Source organism: Polyodon spathula, chromosome 56 (assembly GCF_017654505.1).
Source record: "Polyodon spathula isolate WHYD16114869_AA chromosome 56, ASM1765450v1, whole genome shotgun sequence".
NCBI lineage: Eukaryota > Metazoa > Chordata > Actinopteri > Acipenseriformes > Polyodontidae > Polyodon > Polyodon spathula.
Genome location: NC_054589.1, coordinates 595,482 through 613,317, shown reverse-complemented (window position 1 = coordinate 613,317; position 17,836 = coordinate 595,482). Strand labels below are relative to the sequence as shown.

Here is a 17,836-nt window from a genome sequence, read left to right as displayed (position 1 = left end):
GTTTCGTTACAAGACATACCTAGCTTAACGGTGTAATACACCAGAACAACTACCCAATTTAATGACGCACCCCATCCCTCTTAGTTTTCTTTGAATAGGCGGTCCTAAGTTTTTTTTCCCTAGTCTAAACGCTGGTTTACCCCCAACCTATTTACTTCGTAAGACCTTCGCGGTTGATATCAAATCCAGCGTGCTCGCCCCCCTATTCCAAAGTTTCGACGTCTCAAAATGCTTTCGACACTGGGCACTTATCTTTTCTTTTTTTTTTGTTTAAATCCGTAGCTCCCCTCCCCCCTAAAATCTCTTGTAAAGATTGGATGCTCCTGTTTTACCATCCGCATTAGTTAATCCTGTCCAATGTAAATGGAATCTGCCTTCTCCCCCCACTTTGTGGTCTTTTATACGTCCGGTGCTATTTACGCCCAGATTTTTCTTAAAGTACACGGACATTAGTAAACGTCCTATAGTGAAAAGCATCAAAAAAACCATTTAAAAAAACAACTAAACGTCCTTACGAACCTCGTATTATCTCGTGGTTGCGTTTTTGATCTTCTAATTCCTGTCTGTAATTTTTTCTCGTCGTATTTAGATAAAAAATTCACCCTATTGTGTTACTATGTGACTAGTTGTAAGTATCAATGTCACCGAGAATAGACTACTTCTTTTAATTCCGTAATAACAATTTAACTGACAGGGGTCTTGCGGAAAGTGTTTAGTGGCCTTAAATTGTACTTTGACCTGTCCGTTGGTACTACGTAACTTTGATAAAGAACATTTTTTACCTCTGATGATAATTACAACTAAATTTTATTAAGGGGATATGGTAAGACATTACTTATCTAAACTAGCTAACAGTACAATAATTGTTATTTTGTGATAATATCGTCAATCTGTAAGGTAGGGGCTAATTTGACGAATTTTAGGATATCGCCCCGCCACTCGGTTCCTGGTATTGGTCTTCCTGTGTCCCGCGTCCGTATCTTATACAGCATCGACCATTTGATTATGTATTTTTCAGAATACTACCCCAAAGCAATCTAATTAGAGATCATTGCCATATGTGCTCTTAAATGAAAATTACTGGATGCATTAGACAAGAAAGAATACCCATTCAAAAAAAAGACAGACGAGGGAAATGGGGGGCTGAGCATTCTGGGAAGCCACACAACGATTAGTCACACAGCATTAATCTGCTTCCTTACAATAGCTGCAGAGTTTTAACCGAACCCCAGCTGTCGCCCCGTGAAAGAAAAGAAAAAACAAGATTTAGAGCATCGAGCGTCCAAGAGACTTCTGCTAGAGAAAAGTGTCCTGCATTCATTAGTGACTTCAGGAGAGAGAGGGGAGAAAAGATGCAGGCCTTTGTCCGCTAAATACTAAGTTGCTCATGTTCCTAATTAATTTGCGAGAGGTTTTTTTTGTTTGTTTTTTTTTTTTTGCAGATGCCTAGGCAGAGGTAGAGCACCAATAAGAGAACTAAAATAGAAGACACCACAAAAAGAGCAGATGCTCCATGTTGCCAGGAAAAGTTACCATTCAAACTCTGGAATGAACACTCTCCAAAGTTCAGATGTTTACAGTGCGTCTTAATCTGTATAGAAAAAGGCTTTGTGAACTTACCTGCATTCCCCAGTTCCGCCTGGGCCACTGTCACACCTCCCGCCATTCAAACATGACTCAGCAGGCAGGACTGTGCATCTTGAACCTGTTAAAAGGTAAATACCAGAGTTATGTTTGATTTAAATCATGTATTCCCCAATCACTATGAAGACATTTTGAGACATGTTTGTCCCGTTAAACACACTAATCAAAACACCCATCCATCATCCGTAACTGCTTAATCCTATAGAGGGTTGCGGTGAGCCAGAGCCTAACCCAGCAGACACAGGGCGCAAGGCGGGACTACTCCCTGGATGGGATGCCAGTCCATCGCAGGGCAACTAAGGGACAATTTAGAGAGGCCAATCCACCTAGCCAGCATGTCTTTGGACTGTGTGAGGAAACCAGAGTACCTGGAGAAAACCCACACCCACACCGGAAGAACATGCAAACTCCACACAGACAGACCCGAGGCCAGAATCGAACCCAGGACCCTGGAGCTCTGAAGCTAATCAAAACATGCTAAACTTTATTCTAAAGTGCTCTAGTGGCAAAAGTAGGTAAAAATAAGTCGCTGTACACTTGCTGGTTCGCTGTATATGCCTCTGGTTGACAGACACCCTTAAGATTAAAAGATGGCTACATACAGTACTCAGTGTTTAGTTTGGCAGCTAGCGCGTGTTCTGCAGTCCCTTTGTGTGTGTGTGTGTGTGTGTGTGTGTTTTCTTTGTGTGCTTCTATTTCATATCAATCCGTCGGTAAAGTGGCTTCACGATGCTAAAACACAGTGGAGTTGTGTGTAATTTCCTGGCGTGTGAGTTCGTGGGAAAAAAAAAAAGCAACAGCTGCAGAGCAAGGGCTCCTCCAGTGTTTAAACAAAAGGAGAAATCGGAGTCGCCCTTTGTGGTATAGGGGGAAAAAAACACTCATGTTGCATTGTTTACTGCAGGGCAGGATTAACACCGTACCTACTGATCCCCGCCCACCCCGGCTTTCCTCAACCCGCTAGAGACAGCAAGCGCGCAGACTTTCAGTCGCTGCGACAATCTTGCGGTCTTCAAAAGAGTACGTTGATGTACTTTGAGCTCTGTCGCCGCACTTTGTGGTTAAGACTTTTACGGAACCTTCGTTGATACGCGGCATCTGTATGTTGCTCTAAATTGTTTAAAAAAAAATGCGCTACTTATCTACTGGTTTGAAGTTGCTTATTTCAGAATTCACCATAAAAAATAAACACAACTATGGAAAAGTAGTCTTCTCCTGACCAGTTTCACTTCACGTAGGCTTCTTACCGTAACTGATAAACTGATACAGTATGTAGCTGCTGTGTGATATAAACACCAAATGACACCATGATAACTCAGCGCATTGCTTTCTCGTTCTGAAGCAGTGCGATACTAGAATTTGTAAGGGGCATCTGACAAAGTCTTAGTTGAATCACATAAGGTCATTTGCGTCATAATGCATCTTAAGAATATTCAAAACGATAAGCAATACATTTTCCCGCAATAAAGTGTGTCAACTAAATATACCTGACATTATGCAAATAGCGCACACATAATAGTAGGTTAGCAGGCTGTCGGAAAACCTGTTTCAACTTTCACACATTTTGGTTCTCACTCCTTTATATTAATATGTGTAGCCGACTACCGAGGACAACAAAAGTCCTCCACATTTTGCTTACATACAAGGACATCGAAGAAAGAAAATGTCAAGTAACAGCGTTTATACCCCTTTTCTAAACGACACTTACGCACGGGCTATGCTGCATTTATTTATTAAAGCAGTTTACTGGAGATAACGAAGACACGTTGATTTTTTGTCACTTACTTTCATTCAAGACAAATCAATGCATTTTCGAATTTACATTTTATAATAAAACTGTATATTATCTCAAAATACTAAACAAAAAAATCGTTGTTTGAAGTAAACGCTTAAAGTTGACGCGTAGGGAAACCCATTAGAAATAAAACGAATACGGTCTGCTCTGCCAGAAGCAACAAGTGTCTTACGCGCAGGGCAAGCAAATTCGTGTTCTCACGAACCCACCGGTCCATATTCTGCTTTTTTACAAAATATAATAACACTGGGGTACTTTTAAAATAAAACAATGTTTCTTGTTAGGTAAATACATTTAAACACAATAAAACAAAAAGTACCCCCCCCAAAAGAAAAGTCGATCACTACGGAAATTCCTCTAATTCAACTAGTCGTTTCTTGTATCAGCCCCTTCAATGAGAAAGTGCATATTTGCACTTCTGTATTATACCCCTTGCAACTCACCTCGTGTTAAAGCAACCGGCGATATCACAAATATTAGTTTCACAAAGAAGTGATGCATTCCTTCTCTTCTGCTTTAAATATTCTTAATAATTCCACGTAGGGTTAGCATAGATCCAAAAGTTTTTGTTTTTTTTCTTCCAAGTGTTTAAAACATATATAATATCCTTAATAAATAAATCCCAGTAACGATTATTCCTTGGAATTGATCCTGCTGGTGCGTGTGTGCTGTTCTCTCATCAGCTTCTCACGTCTAAATGATTCAACATGTCAAGCACAGCAATCTCCACTAGGCACTCAGGGGCGTTATCCTTCCGCGCAGGTACTTTTTGAAAAAAAATATTTTTTCTCCTAAAGCCGTATCTCAGATATCATTGGGAAAACCACACCTATCTATTCAAAGTAGCTTTGCACAACAAAACAGCCTGCAATCAGAACTGCTTTAATGGACGGTTGCGTTTTCGGGACAATTTTTAAAACAGGGCACTACTACTATAACAGGGCTTAAAGTTTTTTTTTTTTTTTTTTTTTTTTGAGGCGGAGCGATATGTCTAATTTGCAAATCAATGACGGGATGGCTTGGGGTAGCAGCTTGGTGACACAGAAGCCCTTCTTCTCTCTTTTGTATGTTATGGTAAGGAGGGCGCAAACCCTGAGAGTTGTCTGCGGAGTTTGAGGGTAACAAAGGGATGAATACAACAACCTAAAGCTCTTTAATTTTAGACCAGTGTTTTAACGTGACTGTGTACAGAAAGAAGTGCCGGGACGCCATAGAGAAGTATACAAGTTTATCACCGAATCTTGCTGAAATGATTGCTTGTATAAGAACCCAGTACTCTGCGATTATCATTTATAGGTCAAACACGGTATTTGTCATTGATCTGTGGTTCTGAGACCCAATAACACCAATAATGAGTGATGCTTGGTTGTGAAGTCATGGTTATCATACTTTAATGTGAGCACCATCTTTAAGCAATATCACCTTTTAAACTGTATCACATTGCACAATTCTAAACAGCACAGTGAAGACTTCAGAGTTGTTTGAAGATGATGCTCATGTTATAAAATGCGATGCAAGAAAAATGGTGTTAAAATGAACCACATTGCACAAGTAGGCCAACATAGGATACCCATACCTGCCAAGTCTCCCGATTTCATGGGGAGACTCCTGATGTAGAGATCTCCCATCTCCCGGTGAAACTCAAGAAACTCCCGATATGTTAGATTGCCAATTTTAATGGTTATTACCTTAAGTAAATATTCTGTAACTATTTCATTTTCATTCCTCTCCTTCCCACCATATAGACCGTGGTGCGTTCATTTTATTGGCACACATCTTTTGTAAGCCCTTTATTCCAAAACAACCCATTCGTTAAATCCGATAAATGTGCTGATAGATAGTCCACAGATTAGTACTGAAGATAAAGGCTTATCACACTAAGCCAAATCTTTCTCAGGCACGGCGTTAACATCTTCAGCTACCATGACAGTGAGTGCTGATAACAATCGCAAACTGCTGCCCCAGCACTGGAGTCATGTGTTAGACAGCACATAAAATACATGCTGACTGTTGGGTTTCAGGTAAATAAGTAGTTGATGATAAACATCTGCTTGTGCTTCCTTGTTCATAGCGGAACATTTGCTTAATAGTTGACAACAATAAAACAGGCGCTATGAAGCAAGGATGCTCTCAGGGGGGGGTGAAGAAATCCATTTAGTGCATGTCTAGTCCTGGTTTAGTTTTTTTCAAACTACCCTGTTGTGTTATAAATGCCCCATATCTTTTCAATTTCTAAGAATATATCTCAATTCAAAGTTTACCAGCATCAACATAGTTCTATCCATTGCTTTAAAATCAATTTTCTTACCTCCTGTTTCATTTATTAATGTTATAACTCGTGTCCCTTTTGTTGTGCTGAGAATCAGTGTTTTTTGTAATTGCAGCTGGCTTACAGGAATGAGTTTGACTTACAGCACAGGAAGTGATTAGGTACCAGGAAGCAGCAGAAGCATTCCATCTACAGTGCTGTCTTTGCAATATCTGCTTATTACCCTTATAAAGGGTATAACAGCGTTTAATAAAGTCTAATTAAAACATTGTAAAGAATGGCGCGGTATGGTAAAGCATATTGATAAACGTGGCAAACCTGGGTGAACTATGGAAAATGCATCGTATCACCATGGTAGCACCGCATTTATACCATGCACAAATACTGTGGTAAACTTTTATAAGGGTACCAATTGAAGTTTAAAATAAAAGCAAAGGGTTAAAGAGAAGAAAAGGGTCAGTGATGACATTGCTAGTGCTTGCTCTGAGAAGTGCAATACTGCAAAGGATACAGGTCTAAAGACAGGAGTTCTGCCAACAGGTGGCAGCCAAAAATGCCTTACTGTGGAAGCTGTTTCACCTTAAATGGAACAACCATAGCATATATTTGCATATATTTTTTGCAAGTCAGTTACATCATTTTAGGGTCCTACTTTCCTATTCCATCTTTAAACAACTTCAGTTTTCAGTATGAGGTTTAGCAAGTATGCTTTTTATAATTATTACTTTATTTCTACAGTAAGTGACCATACACACAAAAAAAAAAAAAAAAAAAAAGTTTTACACATTATGGCTGGTTTCATAACCTAAGGTTACATAAGGACGTCCTGGATTAGTGCTGGTCAGGGTCTGTGAAACCAGCCATTAATATAAAAAACATAGATTTACATCCTTATTTCTGTATTTATTCAGATGAAAGGTACTCTTTTCATGTAATAGGTGTTCCACACCATTTGAAACACATTTGAGTCTATACTGTGTGAAACAGGCACTGGGTAGTATTTCAACCAATCTTAAAACACAGTAATACATTTAACATGTGGTGTGTGGAAATGTATTTGGTAGTAAAAATTAAATGACAAGATTACATGCTTTAACCTGTGAGTTTTTGTGTCTTCAGGCAAAAAAAAATTGACGGCTGAAGGAATACCCAGGTATCAGACACTGGGAGTGTGGGAACATTCTCTGAAGGATAATTGCTGACCCTGGGGCTAGCAAAAGTGTAGCCATGTTGCATTGCTGTGATTAAAGGGACTTACTGCCATGTGTGGGGCTGGGTAAACTATGTATAAATTACTGGTAGGTACTAATGAAAGTCTCCTTAAAGGGTCTGCAGTCCTACCTAAACATTTACAGGTAGGCTAGTTTCTGTCCAAGTCTGTAAGTCCCCCAGTTACAGCAAAGTCAAAAAAGTATAATCACAGACATTTAAAAACTATTAAGAAAATAACACCGTGTCAACATTTAATTTGAGACCTTCCAGGCACTGATGGGCTCAGTATACAGATAGCGGTTAGTTAAATTGGAAGCCTATAATCTTTGTACAAAATGTTATAGTGATAAGCTCTGTACATCACCTCAAAAAGAGCGCATTCCAGCTTGTTGTTTTTTGCATGATACAGTCACTTTTTAAACATGGCTCTGGGGTCACTGTTGTGAAAGTTTAATTTAGCTCATATTGTATCAAGCACACCCAATGTAATGGCAGAGTGAGCCTTAAGCTTTGTCAGTGGTGTGTAGTTTCTACATAGTGATGGTAACTGTAAAACAACCAAGTTTACCTGCCTTTTATTAAAACTTGATATGTGTGGAAAACTTTATATCGTATTAGAACATGTAGGTTCTGGCAGATCTCCACAGTTGATACTTTTAACCTGTAATGGTGCTGCTGGCAGATTCGTTTCCCCAAACTCATAAATCTTTTTATTGTGGAGGCAAGTTAATATCTGAACGCTCATTAAACTGCTAAATTGCACCGAAACTTGGCGGTTTTCAAAGTAGGTTGCCTAGGGGGAAGCTGTAGTTCTATGTGTGTACATTTAAAAGCTCAAGACGTCATACACAGCTGACGTGAGTGGCGCACATGGCGACTGCTTTAAGCATTGCAGAACAGCGTAAGACAGACAATATGGTACATAAATCACACTAGAAAATGATTGTGATATTTAAAGACAATAATTCCTTCATTTTTGACAGCATTTTTTAATTTCAGGTGTATTTGTTTAACAAGGAATAAAACATTGAGACCAATGATCTCATTTACTTCATGTTCTGGCAAGCCATTAGAATAAATATTTATTGTCGCAGCAAGCCTCAGAATACTATAATAGCCACAGGGGCCAGTATATACGTGTTATTGAATGATAACATGATGTTGGCCTGTAAGCATACCTAACCATGGGTAGTTTGGAAATCCAGGAAGGGGTGCAGGAACAGTGTTAGTTTCTAACCTTGTTTAGTGTCGTGGTTGGATTAAAAGATCCCTTGTAGAGGGGATAGACTAGGGATTGTTCACCTCATTGAGCTTCAGAGGAGACTAGACAGACTTGGCTCTGTCTCCTAAATTTGAAAAGAGTGTCCTGAGTTAACTTTTTCTAGACCATTTATGATTTTATAGACTTCAATCACGCCCCCTCTTTCCATTATTTTTTATAGGCTGAAGAGATCTAATTCTGTTAACCTGTCTTCATATGTCATGTAGTTAAGTCCTGTGGTCTGCTAGGGTGTCTTAGCATACCCTCTCCAGACTTATATTCCACACTTTTTGCAATGTAGCATTCTATGTACCTTTTTTTATTGGTTCACCAAATTGGGTTTATGAAAAGAAAACGGGATTAAAATAATAAGATACTCTTTAAGTAGGGACATGTGTAACATATAATTATATGTATTATATTATATATACTGCAGTTACTTGTACTTCAAATCCCTTTTTTGTACCGACTTTAGTTCTTGAAGCATGGTTATCACTTTGTCTCAGAGTATCTAGTATCTAGCTGCTTCCACATGTGTTACTATGAGTACTGTGTGATTACACCCTGGTTATGTGATTTTGTTTGCATCGTGCTAACTACATTTTCATTTTAGTTTTTGAACATTTCTAACAGCAGTTAGTTGGTGCTGTTGACTAATGTATTTTCATTAAACTGATGTTGTACTGAGCTTGATGCACAACCCATTTATTTCAGACTTTAACAAAACTTGTTTTGATTAATAATATCAACTCCTTTTTAGGATTCTCCTTCAATAAATGAGGACCATTATACGCTGATCATCTCCAACTGTCCTTCAATCTGTCCGTCTATCTGTCACACTGTCTAAATTAGCCGATTATAGTGATTATTGTGATTTACAGCTGATTAAACATTGTAAAGGCTTGATACCTCAGTAAAGGGTTTGGTTGCTCAGTGGGTGTAGCATTTGGCTCTTAAAATATTGAATGGAACAAAACCTGTATCTTCTCTATATGCCAAACTGAGTGTTATCTATGGAGGTGTGATGCCATTAGAATTACAATATGTTATTTTTAAACAGGATGCAAAACCTTTGAGGAAGTTAGAGATTTTGCAACCTGTCTCCCCAGGGTTATTCATATTTCCATTCCAGGAACGGGATTAGGTGGCTTTCTCTTTGAACACTTGCAGGCAAAATTATTTAGGTTTCAAATGCATGCATGTAAGAATACTTTAAAGGATTCAAAATGCAAGCCAGGAAAGTGAAACTGATGTACTAATTAATTTTTAATGAATGTAAAGCCAATGAATGCAAAATACATTTAAAATCCAGAAAAAATAATGCATTAAGAATACTAAAATGGGATAGTTTAGTTTGATTGATTCTAATGTCATGTCATCTACTTTCTGTTCATTGCAGGTACAAGGGAGTAAGGAAGGATCCAGATTCCAGGAGATTCCAGGAAAATCCAGCCCATTAATAGGTTTGTGAAACAGATCTATTTTCCTGCAGTTGCACTGTTCATTTTAAAGAGAATTACAAAGCCAATGTCCAACACATATGTTAAAAAAAAAAAATCAGTTTAAAAAAAAACACCATTATGTTTTACTACTCTGGGCTACAGAAACTGCTTGCAGATCACATAACCTCTTAGTGCTGCATGTAGTAGCAACAAGGTTTCAATGAGGAAGAAAGCTTCCTTGCCTGCAGCTGAAACTGTGCAAAATTACGTCTTTTATAATAAGAGATAGCCTGCACATCAGAGCTCTGGGAAAATAGGAAGTTAAGATTAGATTTCAGTGTGCCATTTTTCAGAAGGTGCTACTGACATGCATGATCAGTTGAAGCCGCATCTGTGCTAGAGTAGAAGTGTGCATTGAGTAGTAACCAAACATTCCTTTGAGGTCCGCAGAGCGGTTCCCAGAACTATAGTGCAGTTTATATTTGTAACTGTGTTTATTACACTATTCAACACTTTAAAAAAATCTAACCAAAAACATTTCAACAGCCTGAGAATTTCATGGTTTTTGTCTTCATGTGTTGCGGTGTTCAGACTTCATTTGGTCCATCCACCCCCCATCCCGACCCCCACACTCCCCCTCCTGCACCCAGCCTGAGAAATGACCTGCTGGCTGATCGTGTTTCCCACCCAGTTCTGACCTCTGGGCCTCGAAGGAAAACAGTGACTGGGTCGCAGCCAACAATAATAGCCAATTCCTTTAACTCCCTTCCTTCCCTTCCAGAGCCACAGAAAATACACACTCACATTGTCAAGTTAGCTCAACCCTTCCATCAGTGGTGGCAAACGTGGAAATCGGGAGTCATGAGAGAAATGAAAACACTTAAATTGATCTAAACAGAAGTGAATTTAAATGCTATTATATATGATATTATATAGACAGTAGAATACCATTAGACCCCTGTGTTTTCAAACTCCCACACCCTTATCTCTATATACTTCTTAGCCATAGGATAAAGTGGCTGATAGTCATACTATACTATTTTTCTTATGGGGATGTCTTTTTTAACACTCAGCAAGGAAGCGTGCACTTATGGTCTGTTGTATAATGGAGTACAGCTTTAAATATCTTACATGAATAGGGCTTGTAATTTAAAATAATAGCTTAAGAATAAGAATAAGAATAATTTATATGTCAATGTCTTATAAATTCTATGTACAGTCCCTTGAAATACTGGTAAAACACATCACTTGTTTTGGCTGTCAAGATGTGCCAATGGTTCACCACTAACTTTAAATTGTCGTACAAAGACGTGATCAAACCAGAATTTCACACAGAAATGTGCCCGTGATATTTAGAAACTTTTCTTGTGTCCCACAACCAGCCTCTCCCATAAATCACATTTTCATACCTTCTTCTCATGAGTAAGTAAGTAATTGAGTTTTCAAGAACAGTGCTGTGAAAAGCATGATTCCGAATGGGAGACATTAAAAGGAAATACGATTTTTGCTGTTTATTTGTACTCACAGTAGTGTTTTACCCATGGCTGGTTTCCAGTTCAACCATCGCTGGAGGTTCCCTCCCATCACAACTAGAGTGAACTGGGCTCAGGAGTTCCTCAGTCCGGTCCCGCATGTCTTGACTGGAAAGGGGCCAAACCGTGACTCCTCGATTATGACCTGCCTCAACCTGAAGTTAGGAATTCGAGACTTTAAATACCTTTTAAAAATTGACCAGATGCTTTTGTTTCTTGCAACAATTTCATCCACAGAGTAAGACCATGTAGTGCTCATAGAACCCTATAGCAAATATTTTATCAGGTTTTGGTTTATTAAAAGGATTTACTAGGATAACCCTAATCTGAATACATTATTCAAAACTGTCACAAAAAAAGTAGTTAAATACAACAAAATACAGAAGAACTGCAAAACAACATTAAAGATTGCAGCGAAACAAATGAAATTAAAACATAAACAAATACAATTTTTAAACATGTTCAGTAGGGAGAATGAATAGTTGTGGCAAACTAGTGCAGGATCTCACAAAAAGGTCAATTAATTGCTAAACTACTATTGCTATATCCTGCTCAAAAACACTTTATTATGGTTGTAGAAATGAATAGGATACAACCCACTATAACTATTGGGCTTGTGCAAATGTAATTAAGCAACTACAAATAATATAGAGCTTTTATATGGAAGAATGAGGGGTTACTTTTAAAAGTTAAAGCCCTGCATATTTAAAGAGATAATGTATGGAATAAGCTTTTGATCCTGAGTCGCAACTGTGAATTGCTGTTGGGAGCTTATAGTCGTTTGTGGCTTTGGGCACAAAACAATCCTCCTATAATGTTCGGTAGATAGTTAGTGTCTCCCAGGTGTGAAAAGGCACGTTAGTTACCAGCAAGCTGCTAATGGCAGCTACTATTTTATTTTAAAACAGCTCTAGCCAGCGGAGACCCCCCCTCAGGGTTTGAAGAATAGAGGGACGGGAGGGGCTGACAGGAAGAGAATGTGTATGTTTACATGCAGACCGAATCTTCTTAGAGAAAAGACAGTCATTAAATCAGGCACCGACTCCAGCCTTATTTTCATGTTATATGATATATGAAGTCAAGTACCTGATAACAACTTAAGCGCTCCTTGCTCGTATCTCATAAACCATTTGGGATAATGAATATACATTTGCAGGATAATATAAACACTGCAGGTTAAATGTGTTGACCTTGACTTCTGACCTATTTGGATCCGTATTGAGGTCATGTTATTTGTTAGGTTTCTACATGATAAGAGGCAACTGACGTTGAGATATGGGGCACTATCCACAAAGCTTTGACTCAGAAGTTTCTCAAGAATGTGTCAAACTTTATTTCATTACAGACATTGAAAAAGCATTTTTTTTAAATAACTTTGTCCTTCAAGTTTTGTGAATAAGGTCCAAAGTCTTCATATTTCATATGACAATAAGCCATTTCCCTGCAACATTATTTTATATTCACATATATTTTAAGCCCTTTTGCAACGGCTGCTCCTTGTTTTTTAGTTTATGTTAATAGTTTATGAGAGATGCCAGTGGAGATACTAGCATCTAGTTGAATTCTCATCACTCATTAAAGTGTTACTGAAATTGCATGTGTGTTGTCTGGTGTCCTAACCACCAGTAGAATAGAACTATGTCTTTAGAACAGGAGTTATAAAACACATACAGTTTACTATAATGATATTAATAGTGTTGCCTACAGCAGCTGTACTCAAGATTTCTTGAAGGCCCATCATTAGGCTTACATAACAAAACTTGGGCTGGATAGGATTTAGGTGTTAAAGTTCAATTCACTAGCCTACTGACTACAACCAACACAATTTGGAATGCTTAATTATTGTTTTTATCCCAGTTCATTGCTGCAACCCCCTGGCCACTCGGGAATGGAGGCTGAAACACGCATCCTCAAAAACACGTTCCTGCCAGTCCGGCATTTTTCAGACTGTGGATCCACCAGACCCACAGTGCCGGAGGACAACACAGATCCGTATGGCTCCACTGCAGACCCGCAGGCGCCCTATCAGCCACAGGGGTCGCGGTGCGCAGTGAACCGTGCATTCCCCTGCCGACCTAAGCCCTCCCTACCCGGGCAGCGCTCGGCCAATTGTGCGCCACCCCCTGGGAACCCCCGGTCACAGTTGGCAATGACATAACCTGGATTCAAACCTGCGATCTCCAGTCTATAGGGGGAGCCTCCTGCAATCCACACGGAGCGCCTTTACTGGATTCGCCACTCGGAAGCCCCTGCAAGCAAGCCATGTATACATCATTGAACCATTTAATAATGAATACATATCTTAATAATAAATGCATGGAACTGTGGGGGCATTCACATTGAAGTTGTAGGATGACATTTGAGCACCAAGGACCTATAGTAATGTCGTCTACAGCCGTGTTTGTCTGTAGGGGCGGGGTGTGTATTGGCTGTTTGATCATATAGCAACAGGGTCTGCTGTGGTCCATGTGTCTAGGCACCTGTGTTCAGAACACCCTCCTGAAAACATTACAAACCTTTTACAGTGTCCTTTATTCATTTTGAAGCAAATGAGAAGAACAAGGGTCTATAGCATGAGAAAAAATACTGTGGAGGTTGTTTCACCTTTAATAGTAAATAGCAAAGCTATTCGGGTATATTGGCAGAATGAACTGTATTGAGTCCTATGTAAGCACACTTGTCTGCTTTACATCTATTTCTATTCATGTGAACATCATTAAACATCTTCAGTTTTTAGTATGTTGTTTAGCATCATGAGATGTAAAAAATATTAAAGGTGATATTGTTTAATCATGGTGCTAACATTAAAGAAATTGATGCAAACAGTAATAATTACCTTAAAATGAGCAAATTGGGCTTACATAGGATTTGATACGCATTGGAAAAATAAGAATATGGCAATAGACAAGTTAATTTCAGCAAGCAGACCCTATGGTAGTTATGTTAAAGATCAAACAACTTTCATAGTGAGTATTTCACTTTGTAACGGTTAATTTCGTAACAGAGTAATAGGTAAGTAAAACCTACCAAAATGTAAGCCAGGCCCTGACTTCTAAATTTAAGAACTGAAAAAATATATAAATATATAACTTCTTAATGCAGCCACTGATCCAAGGCATGTTGCCCACTAAGGAATGTTTAGTAGCAACATAGAAACAACATACAATAATAGAAAGTTAAACTAGCATCAGCTTATCAATAAATAATAATTTACAGAAAAATCATTTTGGTAATCACTTGCAGGGAAAATTCCTACTGCAGACTTTGTTAAATGGTATATACTAGCAAGAAACTTCTCAGAACAGTAATTAAACTTTGTATTCATTCGTGTCTAGTTTTATATACGGTTGTGTTTATGCTTTTCATTACATTTTCACTTGTTTCAAAATAAAGTCAGTAGTATTGGGGCAGACAAAATGCTCTTGACCTCAGTGAAAGTAAAAGTCTAAAAAACTAAAAGTTCAACATCAGTTAAAATGTTTCTATGTTTGAGGTACCAGTACTTTCAAAGACTTGTGGTTGTCACATTTTTACATTAATGCTAATGATCACACTTTGCACAAAATACCTCCTGCTTTTTGTAGCTGCTTTTTGTGGTTGTTTGTCTGTTGCAGTTTGATTGCGTTGTTTTGCCAGGAGTCTTTGTAGCTGAAACCACAAATTAATCTATATATACATATATACACACACACATATATATATATATATATATATATATATAATATATATATATATATATATATATATATATATATATTGTAAACGATCCTCGCACTCATGGAGTTCGTTGCCCCTTTAAATAGACTCAGGACACAAAAATTGATTTTTTACGGCACTGATGCGCACTTTTTAATAAACACAGAAATGAAAACAAAACAAACACCTAGCTCCCTCTTGGAGCTCTGACTAAACATAGACTGGTTCCTCACTAAACCACAGGACGGCTAAGCCGTTTACCTGCAAACACAAAACTCAAACTCGCGTTTCACACAATACCTTCCTTTGATACGACTGCTCTCACACACACAGTCAGGCTCTTCACTCAGCAGCCCTGAACAGACTGGCTGCCTTCTTTAAATACCCTGCACCTGGCTCTAATTTACAATTACCACCAGGTGCAGGGGATTAAACTAAACAATAAAACAATTACACAATTAAACCCCATAACACCCAAATGTGCATTCTCACAAGGTTTTTAGCAGGGAAGGATTTTAACCCCCTCCCTGGTACCTTACAATATATATATATATAGAGAGAGAGAGAGAGAGAGAGAGAGAGAGAGAGAGAGCGGAATTGGTGTTATAATACTATATATATATATATATATATATATTATATATATATATATATATATATATATATATATATATGTTAAGCTCTGTAAATAAAATTCTGAAACGTATTCAGTTTTACCTCAATTGTTTTTTATTAAGTGTTTAGTTAAAAAAAAAAAAAAAAAAAAGTTATGAAAGAGTGTGACCAGGATGACTGGTGGTGACGTCAGGCCAGGAAATGAATCCACACACACAAGGCAAATGCGGGCTGAAACTGAGACGCTAGGCGCTCAGCTTTTTATCAAGCAAAAGATTTTAAACAAACAAAAGACTTTCACAAAATACAGAACAAAATGGCACGTTGGCCAAAACAAACCGACAAACAAAACACTAACAAACAACACGTACCGTGCTGGTGCTTCCAGCGCGAGTAGCAATTGTTATTCTCTAATTCTTGGTTTCTCCTCGCACTCTCCCGTTCCCCAACCCTGAGTGAGTGAAACACTGCATCTTTTATACCGAGACTAGACTGCTAATCAATCATTGAATTGGAATCTCGGTATATCTGCACGCAAATTAATTGTGCTCCCCATGCATCCATCCTAATACCCATTCTAATCTGCACATGGAGTGATTGTGCAATCCCTGTGGCTATATACAAATATACAATTTAAATCACTCATGATAACCCACACTCTGTGCACCAATACATACATACATATAACAGACAATATAACAGACAACATGAAACACAAAATACGCACAGGGGCGGGGCACCCTGCCACAAAGAGATACTGAAATATTATTCTTTAAAACAAAATTGAACCACTGCTTCAGTTTTGAATTTGGAACTGGTTTTCTGTAATGCATCCGTCTTCAAAGTAATCTTAACCACAGTAACATTACGCAATCAAAGAAATAACTACGGCCTAACAGAATTCAGTATGCTAATTCTTCTCTTTATGCAGAAATCTATCATTGCTGTGCACATTTACAATTTACAGTATTCTTAACATAAAGAGTAAAGTCTGAAGATTTGACAAGATGGAAGCCCACCAGACAAAACCGAAGAATCTAATACATGGTTTCAAGACAATATCTGTGTAATTCCTGAGGGTTTATGTGCCATTCAAGCAGAAAGTGAGACATTAAATCCTAGGGGAGGAGACATTCCAAAACCTTTTTTCTTTTATATGTGTTCATATTAGTATGGAGTCTAATAATTACGCCATATGTTGTAAGTTTATGTTACACATTGTAAACTATAATTATTTGTGTATGCTTCGGTAGGGGTAGGTTGTTGGCAAATGGGAAAATATATGATGTATGTTTTCTCATGATCTAACCAAGACTGTGTCATTACGGCAGGTGTTCAAAAACGTCAAACCCCAAATTAGTTAGGATTTAAAATGTATAGCAGTAGATACAGATGTAGTTCAGTACAGACCAAAGCCCTCTGCTATGGGGACAGCATGTTGGGTTTACTGCAGTTTACTATTGTAAAAACCTAGTATAGTATAATAATAATCTAAGTGTGCATACACTCAACTGGCAAATTGAGGAGGCGAGACCGGAGATTCTTTTAATCCACAACCGACATCCTTATTTTGACAGTACAGAACATTCTATTTGATTGTAGTTTATTCAATTGCCCTTTAGTTTAACTAAGGTTCCCTTCCAAGTATGAAATGTAACCATTGCCGAATGGGTATTTACATCCTAAAGACCTGGAACCTTGAATAAGATATACCAAAGCTGCTCGCCGAGCCTGTGACACAGTCAGGGCACGCTCCGAAGGCTATAAAGGGACTGAACACACAGATCCCAGCGCCATTTAAGATTGCCCTGACAAGAAAGGCTGGTATCAGATAAGTACTTGTTGCATATGACTATAATTTTTTACAAATTATTGCATTTTACACTTAATTTATGTGCTATTACATTAACACTGTAATTTTCACGTTTATTGTGCACTACAGTCTGTTGTTTGTTACATCCTGCATCGACCTTGTGCCCCGAGTGGAGCCAGCAGCTTGAGTCGCTCTTTCCCAGGGATCAAGCAACATAAGTCGGCTGACTTTGTGCTCTCCCGCCGGGCTGCATAGCTCCGGCTGGAGTTAAATTAAATTCTCATTTTTTAATTACATTTATTTTGTGAACTGTAATTGTTGTATTACTGTTTTCTGTAGATAAATAATTTTCTCCTGTTGTATTTTCTGTGTTTTTTGTACAGAAATATGCACAGCTGCTGGGCTAATCAGCGCTGCGCTGGATCAAGATACACACTTCAGTTGAGAATGCTTGCAGTCTCATCCACAGTATCCTGCTGCTGTTTTATTGACTGGTTTTGCATCAACATTTCGCGGGCTGTTAGTTATTTTAACAAGCAGGCTTCCCTCAGTCTCAT

At 38.3% G+C, this 17,836-nt stretch overlaps 1 protein-coding gene across 1 annotated transcript in view; it reads right to left on the bottom strand.

Annotated features, from left to right (window-relative positions):
- LOC121307509 (neurogenic locus notch homolog protein 1-like) overlaps positions 1 to 4,323 on the bottom strand; it is a 36,925-nt gene extending 32,602 nt beyond the window's left edge. Inside the window, exons 1-2 of the mRNA XM_041239691.1 lie at positions 3,883 to 4,323; positions 1,621 to 1,705 (exon numbers count right to left, since the gene is read on the bottom strand). Coding sequence (XP_041095625.1) covers positions 1,621 to 1,705; positions 3,883 to 3,940 — 143 coding nt within the window. The 5' untranslated portion in view covers positions 3,941 to 4,323. The remainder of the gene's footprint in view (positions 1 to 1,620; positions 1,706 to 3,882) is intronic.
- Between the last annotated feature and the right edge of the window lie 13,513 nt (positions 4,324 to 17,836).